This window comes from Scheffersomyces stipitis, chromosome 2 (genome assembly GCF_000209165.1).
Source record: "Scheffersomyces stipitis CBS 6054 chromosome 2, complete sequence".
NCBI lineage: Eukaryota > Fungi > Ascomycota > Pichiomycetes > Serinales > Debaryomycetaceae > Scheffersomyces > Scheffersomyces stipitis.
Window position 1 is genome coordinate 901,972 of NC_009042.1, and position 17,986 is coordinate 919,957.

Below are 17,986 nucleotides of genomic sequence, written 5' to 3' on the forward strand. Positions count from 1 at the left end.
GATTTTCTACAAATATGAAAAATTAACTAATACTATCAATTATTACCTAAATTCGATGAACTTCATTGATACTATCTCCCATTCTACATCATATTGTACCTCTCTTAATTCTTCATATTATCCATTTTGACTGCTTCCGTGTTGTTCATTTGCTCCCATATAGTCGGCCTGCATATAATATAATTCATATCAGGAAATTTCCAGAGATGCTTTCCAGACTTTTTAATAATTTTTCACTATTTTGCACCCAATGACGGATTATCTTGTAGGGCAAGTTCAGAAACATTTACCTCATATTCCTGTAGAGGTTGTTTCGCAAGGAGCGGAAGCTCTTGTATTTAAAACTTCGGTTCATCCGTACTTGCCTAATAGCATCTCTCCCTACTTGGACAATCATGACGAATATATCATTAAATTCAGACCTCCCAAGCCTTACAGACATCCTAAGATTGATGCAAGTATCACCAAGAACCGTACAGTGGGCGAGGTGAAGTTTATGAGTAAGTTGGCAAGAATTGGCATTCGGGCTCCTTCTTTAATTCTGGCTGATTTCAACAATGGAATAATATGGATGGAATGTTTGGGCCAGACTTTGCCTAATGGAGAGGTCTCGAGCTTCAAGAATTGGCTCTGGTATTTGGAACGTAACGAAATTCCAGATAAATGTGTCAGCGATGAAGTGCGGGTTGTTTGTATTAAAGTAGGTGCACTTATTGGTAGATTGCATTTAAACAATATGGTTCATGGGGATTTGACATCTTCCAATATTCTCTTAGAGAACTTCGAGCCCGCTCTCATAGATTTTGGATTGTCTTCGTATTCTGGACTAGCCGAGGATAAGGCTGTAGATTTATACGTTATGGAGCGTGCCATTCTCAGCACCCATTCAGTTTTCTCTGACAAGTACAACGCCTGGTTGCTTGAGGGATATGAACAAATACATGAAACAGAGTTTGGCAAACAGGGTAAAAAGAAGCATTTGGAGACGATACGGAAATTAGAAGATGTCAGATTGAGAGGCAGAAAGAGAAGTATGTTGGGATAAGAATAACGTAATAAAATATCATTGTCTTACCAAATGTGATTGATTTCTATTAGACAATGAAAATAATAGAATATTTTAGCATAAGTTGTATTTCTATAAAATCCTTTAAAAAGTTATCAGCTCTATGCTTGGTCTGTCGAAGATCAAGTCAAAGCACTTGTAGCCCTTGTCGCCTAAATTGAACGTATGTTTGTCCACATACTCCTTTTCCCATCCAAAGTTCAACACCTTCAAGATATTCTTGCCCACATTCGAAGCTAGAACGTTTGAGATTTCTATTAGCTTCCTACTTAAAACGGCTCTTTGATGATTTGTTGTGGTTGAGACTCCAGCGATGAACAAGCTTAGCGTTATCAAACACGACGAGTGATTTTCCAACGGAATATGTTCATCCAACTCTTCAAGGATGCGATTTGTAGATGTTTGTATGATGGCCAAAAATGATGGAATGGTTGGGTTAATTAATTTCTCTATAAGAATCTTGCATGCGTTGATGGTCATGATAGACACTGCCAAGTTGCTCCTAAGCGCTTTGTATGACTTGATGTTCTTGATCTTGAGTCTATTCAAGTCTTCTTTGGTGGCTTCGTTTTTCTTCTCTATAGTCTCTATATCGTCTCTGAGAGGGAGAACAAGTTTCCAGAACTGTTCATCATTTATGTGAAATTCGAGTAGTTTCTCGGTATCAACTTCGTCATCTTCGTGATTAAAGTGCAATCGGAGCAACCACAGAAGCTTCGAGATCACTTCAAAGCTGTCAAGGGCAGAGCCCAAGACTGGGTTGTTCATCCATTTGACATCTACGTTTCTGTAGATGGGGTATTGTAGCCATTGTCTTACTGGTTCAAAGAACTCGAAAGGAGACGGCAATGTCACCAAGTCCTTTGTTGAACAGGAAAGTAAAGCAGCTGAATAGTTGAACACAAAGCTGTCCATAAAGGATCTTTCGTTCGGGGTAACTTTCGTAGCCAATGTGACTGTTTCATCTTTGGAGAAGGGGTTTTCTTCTTTTATCGTTTCCCGTTTCTTTAGGTCTCTTCTCTTGATCAAATTATATACAAATATCAAATGCTGAGCACATCTGGATCCATTTAGTCCAAACGAACGGTCACGAAGACAAAGTGCTAAACAGGCAGCAAAGAGCCAATCACTGTCGAGGTCAATCAGCTTAGTGGCTACGGCTCTACTCAAGGAACTTACTGCTTGCGAATACTTAGTCTCAGCCAATTGGGTATACTGCTCAGCCCAATTGGCTGCATCTTGGTCGTTGAGACCATGCAAATATGCTAAATATGATGCCCCACAGCAGAGATAGATATCAGTCAAGATCTCAGACTGTGACGCAAGTTGTACCCATACATGTTCAGGTGAAAGCAAAGGATGTGCATGGGGTAGCGAGATGGACGGCATGAAGTTGTGCACGAAATGATGGTAAAGCTCGGCATCTTGACATGCCAACTGGATATTGGGGATGTACTTGGAGTTGCCGAGTAAAAACACTTCGTCTAGAGGGTTTATCAAAGCCGTAGAATTTGACAATATTGGCAGTTGAGAAGAGACAGAGCTTAAATCTGGAGAAGATGGAGCTTCTGAGTCCAGCATCTCTTGTGAGGGTGACGTGATCTCGTAGATCTTGGCTTTTTCCTTTATCTTTCTTTTCTTGTTAGAAGAAGAAGTTGGTTTAGAATTAGGAAGCTTTAAGGAAGACTCGATTGGTGCAGTTGATGAAGGAATCGGAGACGAAGTCGTGGAAGAAGTATCTGAAGTGAATTCAGATACACTTCTTTCTACTTTATGACTGTTCTTGCTTATTGATGTTCGTTGGGAAGTTACTGTTGGATTTAGCACAATCACATTGAAGAGCCGACTATCAGCGTCAGACAGTATCAGATTCTTTCGCTTACGGAGACGACGCTTAGGAATCTCGTCGTAAATCTCTTCGACCAAGTCGAACCCCACAGGTAGAGGTTCATTGTGGCCCGTAGGATAGATGCACTTGAACCTATTTCTCATACAAGCATGGCAGAACGGTTGTGATTCGTCACACTTCTTCTTTCTCTTTCGACAACAGAAACAACCAGTACGAACACGGCTTCGTCTTCTGGGCTCGTCCTCCAGTTTTATTTCTGGTGAAGGTGAAGACATGGTATATTATCAAATCAAACAAGACTAAATTTTGTACTAATTGAAAAAATGGAAATTTTGTCGGGATTCTGCTTTTTGTTTCAGATGTAGAAGAGTGAAATTCCAATATTAATGATTCCCAACTGAAAGAAACTGTGAAATCAAAATGGTTATGGGCCGAGAAATGAACCAATAAAGATCTGCTATATCAGGTTTCAGGGTGTCTTCTCTGCTAGCAATTTTAGTGGTGTTCTTAAGAGCGAAATCGCTACTTTTTTCAATAATACGACCAACTTCTTGGTATCTCTCGTATTCCAGAAATGACACAACCAAAGTGGTTCAATAAATGTCGAAGCTTAGTCAACGTCAATATATGTGGGGACTATAAACTATAAGTCTGGAGTTTAGCACCCAAAGATCTTAAAGAATCTGAAAATCTCGGCTATTGGAGAGAGGGCAGATAAAGAAAGGACGACACACTCCAGGATTTCCATTTAATGCTATCTGTCACAAAAGCTGTAAATACTACTGAAGAACGCAGATTCCAGTTCTTGTGTCCAAATTCTTCTTCAACGACGTCTACTGATAAAGTACGATTTTTGTGAATTGTTGGTTTATCGAGGTTTTATCTATGGCGCATCTATAGGCCCGATCAGGAAATTCTATCCTGACCTCGCAAAATTTTTGACATGCGAACAGCTACTAATTTTTCATTATGATAGTGAAATCCGGGGTTTTATTGATTTAAACCGTTATTCCTCTCAGAAACCGGTGCAGTGTTGCAAATTCCTCAATGTACAGATTCAGCCTTGCCCACGGCGCAAGGAGTGCTCTCGGTAACACCTTGTTTAAATCCAATGTACGCTTACTCCTGAATTATGTGAAAAATTCACAGATCTACATCCATGACAACAAGCACGATGCTACAACTCCGTACACTTTCTCGTTATCGAAGGATCCCAAGGCGTTACCTATAGGTTATAGCAAGGTTCTGCAAAATGTCACTCCAGAAACCTTTGTTCCCAACCCCCAGTTCTTAGAAGTGGCTCAATCTGTGATAAAAGATAAAGTCCATGAGGACTTCAGTTTTATAATGGAGGCTGGAATGAACGCTTCCACTTTCATGCCTATCTACGACTTCAGAGAAATACCGAGGTATGCTCGAATCCCTGAGATGGAAAACGTATTTGGCTACATCCAGGTAGATGACCTGGGGAAAATGATACCTGGGGGGTACGAGAGCAACAACTTGTATAGATTATGTAATGGTACACTGGGATTACTTAAGTTGAGCGACTTCTTGTATGAGGAGATCCAGAAAGAATGCGAGACAAGGGGTAAAGCCTGAGATATTTGTATTTCTACATCGAATTGTAAATATTGTGAAGCTTGTAAATAGGTAGCAAATTCATACGCTCAATGTACGTTCAGTCTTAGGATTCAGGTGGTATACATTCTAACGAAAGTGCTATTGAGTCTTTTGGTTAGCCAAGCATCAGGTACCAATTGAACGCTTAACTAATAGCTCAAGTCTTGCGGAGCCCTTCGCACATCTGTTCCCCATCAGTTGTAAAATCCGAACACAGTCTCGTCATGAATGAGTCTCAGTTACCAGGAGATTTCTCGTAATTTGGTAAATTCCACACTTGTGGAATTTTGTCCCTACATTACCGAAATAAATTCATTGCATTACATATGAACATGACTAAAGGAATTATTTTGAATTGTCCAGAGCTCAAGTGCAATCATCTGCAGATCTAATTTTTGTTCTGTTGAAGATTCAAAATCCGGATTTTCTATAGTAGTTGCAATGAAAGGTTGGCCGTCTGCGGTGATGAAATTGAACTTCTCTTCGTTATTATCGGTACTCGATAAGGCATCGATAAGGCATCTTTTCTCAAAGGTATCAAATGCTGCCACTGCCAAGTGCTACACAAAAATCTTAGGATTCATGGTTTCGATCTAATGTAAAATTCAATTTTTTCAAAATTCTTCAACACTCGGCAGAATCAACTGGAGAAAGTTGATATGAAAAAGAAGGTTTTATCGGTAGCTGGGTCCAATCAAAGATGCAAAAAATATGATTCTGCCCAGGATCGAACTGGGGACGTTCTGCGTGTTAAGCAGATGCCATAACCAACTAGACCACAGAACCACTTGATGGTTCAGAAAAGTGTTCCCAATATATAAGTCCATTGTTTCGTTTATATGCAGGACAATATCGCGCTAATTGTAAACTCGATTTAATTTTCTAGACTTTAGTCGTAACACAGGCCATTTCGTAAAAAGAGGTGACAATATCAATTGGCGTCTTTTTCTTTGGGTTTCTCCAAACTTTCCAAGGTATCTCTAAAATGCAATTATTTAGAGCACTATTCATGTTCTATGTAGCAAATAGGTTAGATCTAGTGCAGTACATGCTGTCCTGTAAAAGTGAAGAGCTTATTTAAATTGTTAACTCTTCGAAAGTGAAAGTGTAATTCATTTCTCACGTATGAAGCAGGCTCTGACCAAATGACTGAGCTTGATGTAAACAAAACTAATTGAGATTGTATATAGTTCCATGTCTCCTTCTTTTGTCTATCAGGTTTTGGATTAATCTTCGTAAATTCAAATTTTTCAACATATTTTGACAAATATTACTCAAATAAGTGAAAACACAAGAATTTGGTTAGCTGTAGAATATTATGGCCCAATTCTGGTACGATATTTGAATCCCAAATAATGATAGAAAAATTCAATTATTTGACTTTACCTAATGAATAATTTGTAGAAGCGAGCTATTTTGTTACATGCTATGACAAAAATACATGGATCCTCATAATAACATCTAACTCACCTGTGATATGGAAATAATGTGCTATTCCTACAGTATTAAAGCTGTTGTTTTGTCTTGGCCAAGATTTCCCAACCTTAACAATCATATTATTGTCGTTCAAACTAGACAATACTGCAAAGTAATCATACATACCTTCGCCAGTTCAACACGTCGGTGAAAGCCGCATAAGATGCAAAATCTAGTTTCTGATTTTTTGCATTACGTCACAGGTCATTGTCGTAGAATGATATGAATAGAATTGCGTAAATTCCCAAGCTTTTAGTTTGTAGTTGCCTCAGTATTTTATTTGATACTCCCCAAGATTGATAAACCTCTTAGTAGTTACTCGCCAGAAAATATTGACAAACCAATTGAATATATGGCTCAGTGAAGGGAATTTAATAATAAAAGTCATTCAATTCAATTCAGTACAGCCCAACGGCATTTTGACTACTGATTGCTGATAGCTGTATCTTCGAAAAGATCCTTAAGGCTCAATCGTGGAATAGACAATATGTGATTGATAAAGATTCTAAGCCTACTCGACAATACAATATATTTCGTGATCTTCGTTTCGTATGCGGCTTGTCCTGTGCAATTTACAGATATTCAAAAATAGAGTAGTCTAATTATCAAGTGTAAGAATAGATTGAAAGACAAGCAAACCGATTACTAGACGAGTGCAACAATACAGCAGGATGTCAAGGACCTATCAAGAATATCGAGCTTAAGTGCCAACTTGCTCTTTCGAATAGTAGGGAGACCGAGGATGGGTCTACATTTCAAAAGTCCTCTTAATCACATTTTACGGGTCCTCCACTGCATACAAAAGGATAGTAGAATCCTGGTGCAATTTTTATATCCTACATGATACAAAAAGTTAAAACATGATTATAGAGTGGCGGTTGGGGGGAGCTCATGCGTATGATGGTTAGCATCATTTATAGATAATGAACAGAATTTGTTCCAGACGCAGGAGCTGAAAAAAATATAGAGACACATAAACTGTTTGGGGTGGCTTTATTTTCTTATTTCTGCTTTCTTCCTTTTCCCCCTCAAACTCAATACGGTCTTTTCACCAAACAAGCTAATCATCCATGTGGTTAAAGTGACTCTTGCTTATTTCTCATTAGAATTATTTTCTTGGACGATTTTTTGTCACGGTATGCGTCGACTGCGGTGAAGACAGTTGACTACCTTTGGAATGGCGGATGTAACCTAGTATCAATCTATAGTTGAATATAAAATGCCACATACTCGTCCCCCAAAATCAATTGAAAAATTTAATTAATCATTAATTCTGTCTATCAAATACAAAATAAAATGGATACTTCAACTCAGAAAGCAGTCGTTTACATTCTTCGTGGTGCTCAATTGTTCTTCAGCATCTTGGTCCTAGGTTTAGCAGCCGGTTTACTTGCCGATATTGGTACGAACTGGAATAGAGTAACTTATTCATTAGTTATTGCTATATTTACACTTATATATGCTGCTTTTATTGGTTTGATTATGCACGCTAGCATGGCCCATACAATTTTGCCTATCATTATCCTTATTATCGAGAGTTTGTTTACATTGTTCTGGTTAGTTGCCTTTGCTTTGGTTGCGGACACTTTTGGGTCGTTCACTTGCTATTCAGCTACTTGGTGTAAGCTTGGAAAGGCTCTTATTCCATTTACGTTGTTCAATTGGCTTTTGTTCACGGCCACTCTCATCTTATTTATTGTCTTCACAATTGTTCCATTGTGTAAGATCAACGGGGCTAATTCAATAACGAAGCCAGCAACCTTAAGCTACGGCGCAGTGTTTCCAGCAAGTGTGCCAAAGGCTGAAAACAAAGAAGAATTACCCGCGGAGCAGAACATCGGCATCAACACAAGCGACGACGAAGCAAGGGAAGCCAAGGATACACACACCAACAATGACTCCTTTGAAAATGTCGAACATCCTCATGAAATGGACCGAGAAGGAATTGCTCCCAGAGACTGAATTAGAGAGGCTTTTAGTTAATGTTATTCTTATGCCAGCAGGACTGGAAGATTGTTGGACTCGTGTTTTTGGTCAATTGATATTTAGAAAAGAATCCAAACGAGTCAGTCTCAGCTATTCTGATGGAACTTTATTTAGCTATAGTTGACGAATTGATATCGTGTGTTCAACATCCGTGTAGTTTTAACAGGTTGCAAAATTGTGTTTATGCTTCTGTTGCAATTCTCAAAGCTAGGAACTAGCCTTAGTTTGATAGTAGATTGTCTCAGTGATGTAAACGATTTTTCAATTCATTATCAAACCTTTGTCTAGAAAAATAACTCACCATTTGCTATTATAACTTAAGCAAACTGATATCTGCATAATGCCTTTGGAATGCATTTGCATAACCCCCCTGAGCAAGTGGTGAGTTGTTGCAGGTGTAACGAATGACCAGGCCGATATAATATGCAGACATGGAAGTTCGTATTGATTAACAGGAAACTCAGATTCTATTCCAGAAGCTCTTTGAAGTCATATGTAGGTGTCCAGGATTCACCACTATCGGTAAAGCTCTTCGACAGCAGTAATTATTTAGAATTCAGAAGAACTGACCTATACAATCCTCCTGGAAGAACTGCTCGATTCTTCCGTCGAAGATACAAAATATTACAACTATCTTGCTTGAACCAGCATTGACAAGCTACAAGTTCACTTTCGGCAAGTGCTGTTCTTACCATAAAATTACGAAAGTTTGAAAAAACACAATACTGACGGAGGCCAGAAGGGGTTGGCAATTAGCAATTGGTGAATCGGATAAAAGTCCCTAAAGTATCGAGTCAAGTCAAAGTCAACAAATTGTCCTTGAGATGAAAATAATAATTAAGCCCACGAGAAGGGTATTTCAAGTGCAACCCCTCAACAAAATCTAAACCGCGAAGAGACTAACGAGCATTTCGGCATTTCCAATTGTATTCTCACATATCCCAAACCTTCTTTGGGGCTGAAATGGGGAACTGGATTTTTGTCCAGCGATATTATATTCTTGATGCTCATGTCATCTTCTATATTTTCAAAGTCTAAAAAATAGTGCAACCGATACATGTCAAGTCAATTTAACTGTTTGACTTGACCTTGGTAGATAGTTGGCGAGAAACGTGAAAGCTGTATCAAGCATTTGATTATGTAATTCTCCAAAGAAAGGTAATTGCAATGTGCAACGCCCGAATTCTTAAGAATTTAATCATTTGTTTATTCCTTTTAATCGGGGGTTATCCACTGCATAGAGAGAACTTAACGACTATTCAATTGAGATAATAGTCATATCATTCAAAATTAAACCGTGGCTGAGGAGTTCTCGTGCATGATAATTGAGGGAGATATGCAGATGTTGCAGTATCCACAAAATTAGGAAGACACACAAACTGTTTGGGATTGTTTTATTTTCGTATTCTAAGCACTCTGTTCTCCTACTTCCTGTCTTGTACGATTAACCTTACTAAAACTGGCTTATCCCATATGTGTCCTAAGTATCTGGAGTTGAAATTTAATTATTTTCTTAGCTTCTCTTCTTCTCATGCATACCAGTGTTCAACATTTTTCCAGGCTTTCCTTTGGTGGATTAGACTGTGAAATTATCATTGTTGTGATTGTCATTATATATAAATCTAAACTTTCCTAAAGGTTATTTGTAAAATTCGTAGTTTCCATAACTGTATCCCTTCACAACTTGGTCTACAATGAACGCTAACATACAAAAAATCGTCGTGTACGCTATCCGTGGATTGCAATTATTGTTCAGTATCTTGGTCCTTGGTTTGTCTGCTGGATTTCTTAGCGACATCGAATCTAATTTTGGTAGAGTCTCGTATAACTTGGTTGTTTCACTATTCACTATTGTCTATATTGTTTTCCTCGGAGTTTTGCTGGTCACGCTACAAAACACAACTTTGCCAATTATTATCCTCGTAATCGAGAGTTTATTGACTTTATTTTGGTTGATTGCCTTTGCATTGACTGCAGACACATTTGGACTGATAGACTGCTTTTTTTTATCTGACTGGTGTAAAATTGGTAAAGCACTTATCCCTTTCGGATTGTTCAATTGGTTGCTATTTGCGGCCAGCTTAATATTGTTCGTGATTTACACCTCTGTTCCTTTGGGAAAAGCTCATGGGATTTCTGGTTCGTTGACAAAACCAACAACGTTCAGCTTTGGTGCCATTTTCTCCAATAATATTCCAGCTCCCGAGAGTAAAGAAGATCCAATAGCGGAAGAAAATATTGGCGTAAGCATCTATACCGAGGAACAAAGAGAGTCCTCGTTAGAGAAAGATGAGTATCCATCAGCTGACCTTGGTGATGAAGGTACTACCTTAAAAGACTGAGTATTGGGCTAATATAACATTCCCAGATTGTCCAACAAGGGCTTTTTAATGTGCAATTAATGCTTTACTAATATAAATATACTTAGATAAAAGAAGGCACCCCAGCAAGTTCTTTTCTATCCTTAATACTGTTTAATATGAGATTTCTATAATACAACACAACACATCACAGTAGATAGTATGTTTCGTAGAAAGAGTCTGAGTTAGAAAAGTAACTAAGAAATAATGCTTTTGAAGTATCGTTGTCAGCTTTCATTATTATCACAACAGTGCAACGAGAGTATGCAACCGTCGATTTGGACTGCTTATTTTCGAAATATAAAAGCCGGCATGAAAATTGAAATACACCATTCGTGCATTAGGATGCCCATTATCCATTATGAATGGCTACTTCCTATTAGTCAGAAATAATAAATTAGACTAAATTTAGCTCCTGCTTTGGTCATCAAACAACACTTAGAATGTCACTACACCAAAGTAATAGCCTTGTGGTGTGGAGAAGCTTTTACCATTGCTCCCTGCAAAGTTGTGCACATGGCTATTGTTCCAAAAGTGTACTCAGTCAAGAAACTCGTAAATCTCGTGTTATACCAATTCCTTGATGAAGGGGCTTACGAAAGAAGGTTCTCTCCATTTCCGTTCTATTCGTTGCGCCAAATGTGTTGTGTTGGTAAGTCGAATGTCCCTAGGGCCACTGTTACCTTAGCGCAAATTCATCCTTCTTGAAAAGTCAATCTAGCCGTACTTTCTCGAAGGGCACTCCACGACTATTCCGAGAGACGGCCATTGTAACCAGGACAAGATTTCTTCATATCAAGAGAAAATTATGACATTGCGTACAAAGCTGGGAATGGAAAATCCTTCCCTTTATTCAGGCACAGATGCCCTGGATCTGCAAGCTTAATGCACGAGGTTATGCACATGCGCTTGGTCCCCAAACCACCACAGTAATTCGTAAATGATAAGGGAATCTGAATTTCGTTTTTTTTCGGAGGAACGGATCCAGGCTCTAAAACAGAAAAGACCATACCGGGAGTTCTAGACCGATTTTGAAGACGACTGCTGTCGTGCTAGATATGTAGGGGTGATCTAAAGCAGGCGTCTATTGTGGGCAGGCTCCATAGAGTAGATCTTTTTTTGGGGAGTTTGCGAGGCCTCTAGAGAGAAAACACAGAGAAGAATGTAACACAAATCCTAATTGGAAATACATCTTTCAGAAACAATCAAGGCTTCACCGTCAAATCACATGTTTCTATCCAGATGACTGCTATCATAATGTATTCTGTCTTCGTTCTAGAGCCCAAACAAATAGAGATTCTCATCTTGTGAAGGGGTCGCAAAGTCTTCCTCTCAGAGTCAATTTCAACAACATGGAAACACTGGCAGCCGAAGTTCTAGGATGATCCCCCACTGTACTAGCTTCCATGCTTGAGAGAGAGATACAAGAGCAGCTCTCAGAGTGGACAGGTTGCAAAATGTTCCATATTGCGCAGACAGTAAAATAGAAAATAAGTCGCGCGTCATCGCGCGCATTCTATTTTGGAGGCTCGCTGGAGAGATGCGGCTGTATACAAATGGCGGATGTGACAGGTATTTGCAGCCAAAACGCGTATAAATAGCAGAAATGAAGAATCGAGGACTTTTTACAGAACTACTCTTCTTCTCTTCTCCCTCTTTTTGCCTCTCGTTACTTTTCTGTATCTCTAGACCCCTTCTACTTCTTGAGTGGCAGTAATCAATTCTAATCGTTCAGTTCAATTCGAGATAGCTTTCCAATGTCTAAGGTTGAGTCTATTTTTACCCTCGGTGTCAGGTTTATTGTCACTGTTGTGATACGTGGACTCGAAACAATTTTCACGATCATTGTTTTGGGGTTGTCTGCATCGCTCGTTAACGACTATAGTGACTACGGCAGAGGCATCTACGCGGTAGTTGTTTCGGTTCTTACCCTTTTGTCGATTCTCCATAGCTTCTTTTTACCACTCTCTTTTGAGTTCAGCTGGTACTTCTTGCTGACTCTTTTGACCCAGAGCTTGGAGTTTGTCCTCTGGTTGATTGTGTTTTCTCTCTATGCTGACGACTTTGGTGACTTGGACTGCTCGTTGCTTGCAGACGAAACTCCATGTCATGTTGGTAAGGCCGCAGTTGCCTTTTCTTTCCTTAATTGGTTGTTGTTGATTGTGGTTTTGCTGCTCTTGGTGGTTTTTGTTGTCGTACCTGCTGGCTTTGCAGCTTTCCAATCAAAGGTAGAATGGACACCTGGAGGAATCTTCCCAGTTGTAGCTGCTAAGGAAGAAGACCCAGAAAAGGTTGTTGCAGCTGGAGAAGGAAAAGACGAGCCTGCTGAAATCATTGTAAATGAACAACCAGAAAACACAGAACAGACTGAACATGTCGACATCGATGACATAATTAGCCCTGCCCTGGCTGAGCCGGAAACAGAAAAGGAACTGGAACCCGTTCCCGCCCCTGCAAATTTGTAAAGTCAGAGTTAAATTCAATTTCTCAGGTGGCTAAACGAGTGTTGCACATTATTGTTCTAGCCAATTTGTACCTTCTTCGTGCTATCGGTCTTTGCTAAAGGAGTGTATTTTCTAATGATATTAATTTTCGGTACTCCAGTTGGATATGAAGGGTAGAAAGCTGGTGAAGTTCCTACTGTGTTCATATTTCAACATAGCTATATTGTTTCATGGAGCTCTGGTAGTTTCTAAACATGCCGTGTTTATTTATGTTTTATATTTTGTTATATTTATTCTTTGGCAATGTATGCTACTGTCTAACTAAAGAATTTCACCTTAGCGCAAGTGAGATGATGAGACAACATAAGAAAACATAGCGAAGAATATAAGCTAGTAACGACTAGCAGAAATAGAGGTGTATTCCACGGATTGAATGAGTTTTCCTACAGAAACTAGCTTATCGGTTAGTTGTTATTTTATTTCTATTCTCTTATCGGCAAGTTGCAACCCCAGATTTCAGAATTTTTCACTTGCAGAATCTTCTTAATCGCATATATTTACTCCAATTCTTCACTTCTGCAACTCCTGAACTGTGTATTCCATCTAGGTTGCAATAATCATTACCATCTCAACAGTTCTCCCATGACATTCCTACCGTACACGTCTTCCACTTTCCCGTCTTTGTGACACGCTCCTTATCGCTGGTTATCTAACAATAGCTTAATCACATGACCATTTCATATCAATAAATGGAAGACCCTGTGGGATATGACTCTGAGACACATAAGCATTTAGAACCCGCCACTTTCTTTATGGTATTCACGGTCTCTTTTTTTGTGATTATTGCCATTTATTGACTTTCCTACAAATTCATCATATTTAAAACTGTTCCACTCGTTATATTAACTCTTTATCTGCATCACATTCTATCTCAAAGTGAAATCCTCAGTTGTTCATCTTTAATTGCAATTATCTCTACAATTCACCTTTTCAATGAAGTTACTTCCATTATCGCTTCTCGCAGGTGTTGTTACTGCTGCTCCTCAGAAGATTTTCGAGGCTCCGCTGTTTCCGGCTTCAGACCCCAGTTCGTGCCCAATTGATATCCCTTTTACTTGCACCAACTCCACGCCAATTGAAAACTCGTGCTGCTTTGAAAGTCCAGGAGGTGTCTTTGTCGCTACTCAGTTTTGGGACTATTACCCTGCCATTGGAGACAACGATTCGTGGACTTTGCACGGCTTGTGGCCCGATAACTGCGATGGGTCTTGGGAAGAGTTCTGTGACGACTCGCTCAATGTCGACTCCAGGATCAAGCCTATCTTAGTTGACCAGTTCAAAGATCCCGAATTGTATGAAAAGATGGCCAGAAGCTGGAAAAACTTCAATGGCGACGACGAAAGCTTGTGGACTCATGAGTTCAACAAACATGGAACTTGTGTCAGAACCATTCGCCCAAAATGTTACTACAACTTCAAGCAACACCAGAATATCTACGACTACTACAAGATTGCCGTTTCGACCTACGAAAAATTACCAACTTACGATTTTTTTGCTCAAGAAGGGATTGTTCCGTCAGACACGGAAACTTATTCCAAGAAGCAGATTGACGATGCTCTTACCAAACACTTTGGATATCCAGTCTATTTCAAGTGCAACAAGTTTAACGCTCTCCAGGAAGTCTGGTACTTCCACCATTTGAAAGGCTCGATCAAAGGCGAAGAGTTTAGTAGAATTTCTCGTTTGAATGAGCCCAGATGCCCCGAATCGGGCATCAAGCTTTATCCAAAGGGCTGGAAACCTCCTACTGTTCCACATCCTCCCAACCCTCCAACTGGTGGCGACAGAGGGTTCATCAAGTTGCCCAACCATCCAGGATGTCTTATATCCAATGGCCATTGGTACCAATATGGTACTTGTGCTACTTACCAGTTAGTCAAATCAACTTTTGGAGGTATCAACTTAAAAACATCAAAGGGCTTCTGTGGATTCGATAGCTTGGGCCAGTTTGCTTGCGGACCTAACTATTCTCCTTCCAAGTTCCAGTTCCAGTTTAATAAGGATACCAAAGAGATTGGCTATGGTGGCAAATACGACTGGTGCTACAACCCAGAAGGTAAGCATGGCACCGGGAAATTCCAGCAGATTCCTGTGAAGTTAAAGGATTCTTCTGAAGACTGCCAGGAGACATTCAGATTGAAATTCACGTAAAAGTTCGTTCAAAAGTTAAAAAAAGCTTCTGTTTTTAATGAATCTTATTATGATAGACAGTTAAGATACCGATTTCACTATGAAATAACTTCATCACATTTGCTTCATTGCATATCATGATGTTATATTACAGAGCAAGAACAATTTTTTTCGATCCGTTGAGGATACCTTTATTAATTATATAAGTATATCAATCTACCTTTTTTATCTTTGTTCAGTAGTTGAACAAAACCCAAAACAATAAAATAAAAATAATAAGGAATAACCATGTTTCAAAACAAAAGACGTTAAAAACATAAAACCCATATGATCATGACTGGCGAGCCAGCCGAGTAAAAAAACCTGTGGTCATTAAGTGCAGTTGATGCAATTAAAAGTAATTAGAACAAGACATTAGAATACATTGCAAGAAAACAAAGACAATGGATGATAAAGAAGGCAGACAGCGACTCCAGAAACCCACTCAAGTGAGTCTAGTATCTGTAGATTTCAGCCTTGAAAGGACCTTGTTGTGGGATACCCAAGTATTCAGCCTGGGTTTCGGTCAAGGTGGTCAATCTAGCACCCAAGTGTTCCAAGTGGCATCTAGCGACGGTTTCGTCCAAGATCTTTGGCAACAAGTGGACACCAACGTCGAATGGACCAGTCTTGGAGAATTCAGGGTACTTGGTTCTGAATTCTTGGTCGTTAGCCTTGTACAAGGCGATTTGAGCCAAGACCTGGTTGGAGAAAGAACAGGACATGACGAAGGAAGAGTGACCGGTGGCACATCCCAAGTTGACCAATCTACCTTCAGCCAAAAGGATGACGTGACGGCCGTTCTTCATCAAGAATCTGTCGACTTGAGGCTTGATGTTGACAACGGACTCGGCGTTGGCCTTCAACCAAGCGACGTCGATTTCAATGTCAAAGTGACCGATGTTACAAACAATAGCATCTTCTGGCATCTGCTCAAAGTGCTTACCGGTGATGATATCACGACAACCAGTGGTGGTGACGAAGATTTGACCGATGGAAGCAACTTCATCCAAAGGAGCAACTTGATAACCAGAAACGGCAGCTTGAAGAGCGTTGATAGGATCGATTTCAGTGACAATGACTCTGGCACCCATACCGTGCAAGGCCATGGCACAACCCTTACCAACATCACCGAAACCAGCAACAACAGCAACCTTACCGGCAATCATGACATCAGTGGCTCTCTTGATACCGTCAACCAAAGATTCACGACAACCGTACAAGTTGTCGAACTTGGACTTGGTGACGGAGTCGTTGACGTTGATGGCTGGAACCTTCAACTTGCCGTCTCTCAAGGACTTGTACAAGTGGTGGACACCAGTGGTGGTTTCTTCAGACAAACCGTAACAGTCTTCCAACATTTCTGGGTACTTGGTGTGAACCAAGTTGGTCAAGTCTCCACCATCGTCTAAGATCAAGTTCAACTTCTTGCCATCCTTGAAGGCGAACAATTGTTGTTCAATACACCATTCGTATTCCTCATCGGTTTCTCCCTTCCAGGCGAACACTGGAACACCAGTAGCGGCGATGGCAGCAGCAGCGTGGTCTTGAGTGGAGAAAATGTTACAGGAGGTCCAGGTAACTTCGGCACCAAGAGCAACCAAGGTTTCAATCAAGACAGCGGTCTGGATGGTCATGTGCAAACAACCGGCGATTCTGGCACCCTTCAAAGGTTGATCGGCACCGTACTTCTTTCTGATGTACATCAAACCTGGCATTTCGTTTTCGGACAATTCAATGTCCTTTCTACCGAAGGCAGCGAGGGAGATATCAGCGACTTTGTAGTTGTGAGATGGAGCAGACATGGTGGCTGGCGAGTGTTAGAATTAGCGTGGTAATTGAAACTGAAGAATAGAGTATTTGGTCTTCGCAGATTTCGACGTTTCCTCCTCCTTTTATAGGCCTATCGAAAATTTTTCAGATTAAACGTGGAACCCCCTACAAACAGGAAAAGATTTTTTTGGCTATACGATGTTGATTCGATTTAGACTTTTTCACATGCATGGAATGCATACGGAGAAATTAACTGCTGCGGTGTGGATGTATAGCCAACAAATCTGGCAAATGCAAAGGATGGATGTCGTACAATCAGTTCGGATGTGAATTCCCATCAGCAGTGTTCATGGGTCCTTGATGTTATGGAATTGAACTCACCAAAGGAGCCTAGGACCACGATTGTCTGGATATACTTCAATTGTTGTCAATGCCTTTCGAGAGCCCATGAATGCTCTTCATTCTTACAAAACACGTCTATCAGGACAGAAATGTCGGGTACGACACACCTGCAGAGAAAAATGAACACATCGGAACTGCACATAGTTAAACGACAAACAGAATCTAGAGAGGCTATAGGAGCTTAGGAAATTGCACCCATTCAGAAAAGTATGGTTCATTGTCATATAAATGTCTAGAATTAGAATTTAGCAATTACAAGACACATGAAAATATCGGAGCTTATAGAATTCATTACACCTAAAAGCAAGAGTCCTACGACATCTCTCTTCAATGGGTTGGGAAACCACGATCCCTTTCATAGCAGGACTATTCTTCGTCATCACCGCTGAAGTTGATGAAAGAAAAAACCAACATGAATTGTGTTCCAGCTGTATGAATCAATTCCTAACAGCCAACAAGCACAGGTTATTGTGGATATCAGGTTGTGTTGCTCCAACAGCAAGAAGTCTTGATGGAAGAATTCAGAACAACTATGGGAAAAAGGTAATGGTAGGCAATTTCATTCAAGCATCAAGATAGAGTTTGAAATTAGCTAACATCACATAGAAGACACAGAACAATAGATATACAACTTAAATTTGTGTAACGGGGAAATGCATTCAAATGGCCTTACGTACTTAATAGTCTTATTTTTCTGATAAGCCTATGGCTGCGAAAAATTATGAACGCATGCAAAATGAGCTTCAAAACTTCCATGAAGAACGACTTGTGGAATACG

At 39.9% G+C, this 17,986-nt stretch overlaps 9 protein-coding genes across 9 annotated transcripts; 6 read left to right on the plus strand and 3 right to left on the minus strand. All coding sequences in view use genetic code 12, as the record gives it.

The window, feature by feature from the left end:
* Positions 1–250: 250 nt before the first annotated feature.
* PICST_34966 (predicted protein) lies at positions 251–1,045 on the plus strand (the record flags this gene model as incomplete). The annotated part of the gene is made up of 1 exon (XM_001382374.1): positions 251–1,045. One exon carries the CDS (start codon positions 251–253, stop codon positions 1,043–1,045), a length of 795 nt encoding a protein of 264 aa, XP_001382411.2.
* Positions 1,046–1,150: 105 nt separating this feature from the next.
* Positions 1,151–2,455, minus strand: PICST_34967 (predicted protein; the record flags this gene model as incomplete). The annotated part of the gene is made up of 1 exon (XM_001382908.1): positions 1,151–2,455. The coding sequence occupies one exon, from the start codon at positions 2,453–2,455 to the stop codon at positions 1,151–1,153; it is 1,305 nt and encodes a 434-aa protein (XP_001382945.2).
* Positions 2,456–2,563: 108 nt separating this feature from the next.
* On the minus strand, positions 2,564–3,148 carry PICST_69995 (predicted protein; the record flags this gene model as incomplete). The annotated part of the gene is made up of 1 exon (XM_001382909.1): positions 2,564–3,148. A coding segment is annotated over one exon (495 nt), but the record flags the coding sequence as incomplete, so codon positions are not given.
* Positions 3,149–3,750: 602 nt separating this feature from the next.
* PICST_70851 (predicted protein) lies at positions 3,751–4,544 on the plus strand. The gene has a single exon (XM_001382375.1). The coding sequence runs from the start codon at positions 3,963–3,965 to the stop codon at positions 4,515–4,517; it is 555 nt and encodes a 184-aa protein (XP_001382412.2). The 5' UTR covers positions 3,751–3,962; the 3' UTR covers positions 4,518–4,544.
* Positions 4,545–7,310: 2,766 nt separating this feature from the next.
* PICST_29702 (predicted protein) lies at positions 7,311–7,976 on the plus strand (the record flags this gene model as incomplete). Its single annotated transcript, XM_001382376.1, has 1 exon — positions 7,311–7,976. The coding sequence occupies one exon, from the start codon at positions 7,311–7,313 to the stop codon at positions 7,974–7,976; it is 666 nt and encodes a 221-aa protein (XP_001382413.1).
* A 1,718-nt stretch (positions 7,977–9,694) lies between these two features.
* PICST_29703 (predicted protein) lies at positions 9,695–10,342 on the plus strand (the record flags this gene model as incomplete). Its single annotated transcript, XM_001382377.1, has 1 exon — positions 9,695–10,342. The coding sequence occupies one exon, from the start codon at positions 9,695–9,697 to the stop codon at positions 10,340–10,342; it is 648 nt and encodes a 215-aa protein (XP_001382414.2).
* Positions 10,343–12,117: 1,775 nt separating this feature from the next.
* On the plus strand, positions 12,118–12,825 carry PICST_29704 (predicted protein; the record flags this gene model as incomplete). Its single annotated transcript, XM_001382378.1, has 1 exon — positions 12,118–12,825. The coding sequence occupies one exon, from the start codon at positions 12,118–12,120 to the stop codon at positions 12,823–12,825; it is 708 nt and encodes a 235-aa protein (XP_001382415.2).
* Positions 12,826–13,890: 1,065 nt separating this feature from the next.
* PICST_5279 (predicted protein) lies at positions 13,891–14,976 on the plus strand (the record flags this gene model as incomplete). Its single annotated transcript, XM_001382379.1, has 1 exon — positions 13,891–14,976. A coding segment is annotated over one exon (1,086 nt), but the record flags the coding sequence as incomplete, so codon positions are not given.
* Positions 14,977–15,166: 190 nt separating this feature from the next.
* On the minus strand, positions 15,167–16,863 carry SAH1 (S-adenosyl-L-homocysteine hydrolase). Its single transcript, XM_001382910.1, has one exon. It carries the CDS (start codon positions 16,836–16,838, stop codon positions 15,489–15,491), a length of 1,350 nt encoding a protein of 449 aa, XP_001382947.1. The 5' UTR covers positions 16,839–16,863; the 3' UTR covers positions 15,167–15,488.
* Positions 16,864–17,986: the final 1,123 nt, after the last annotated feature.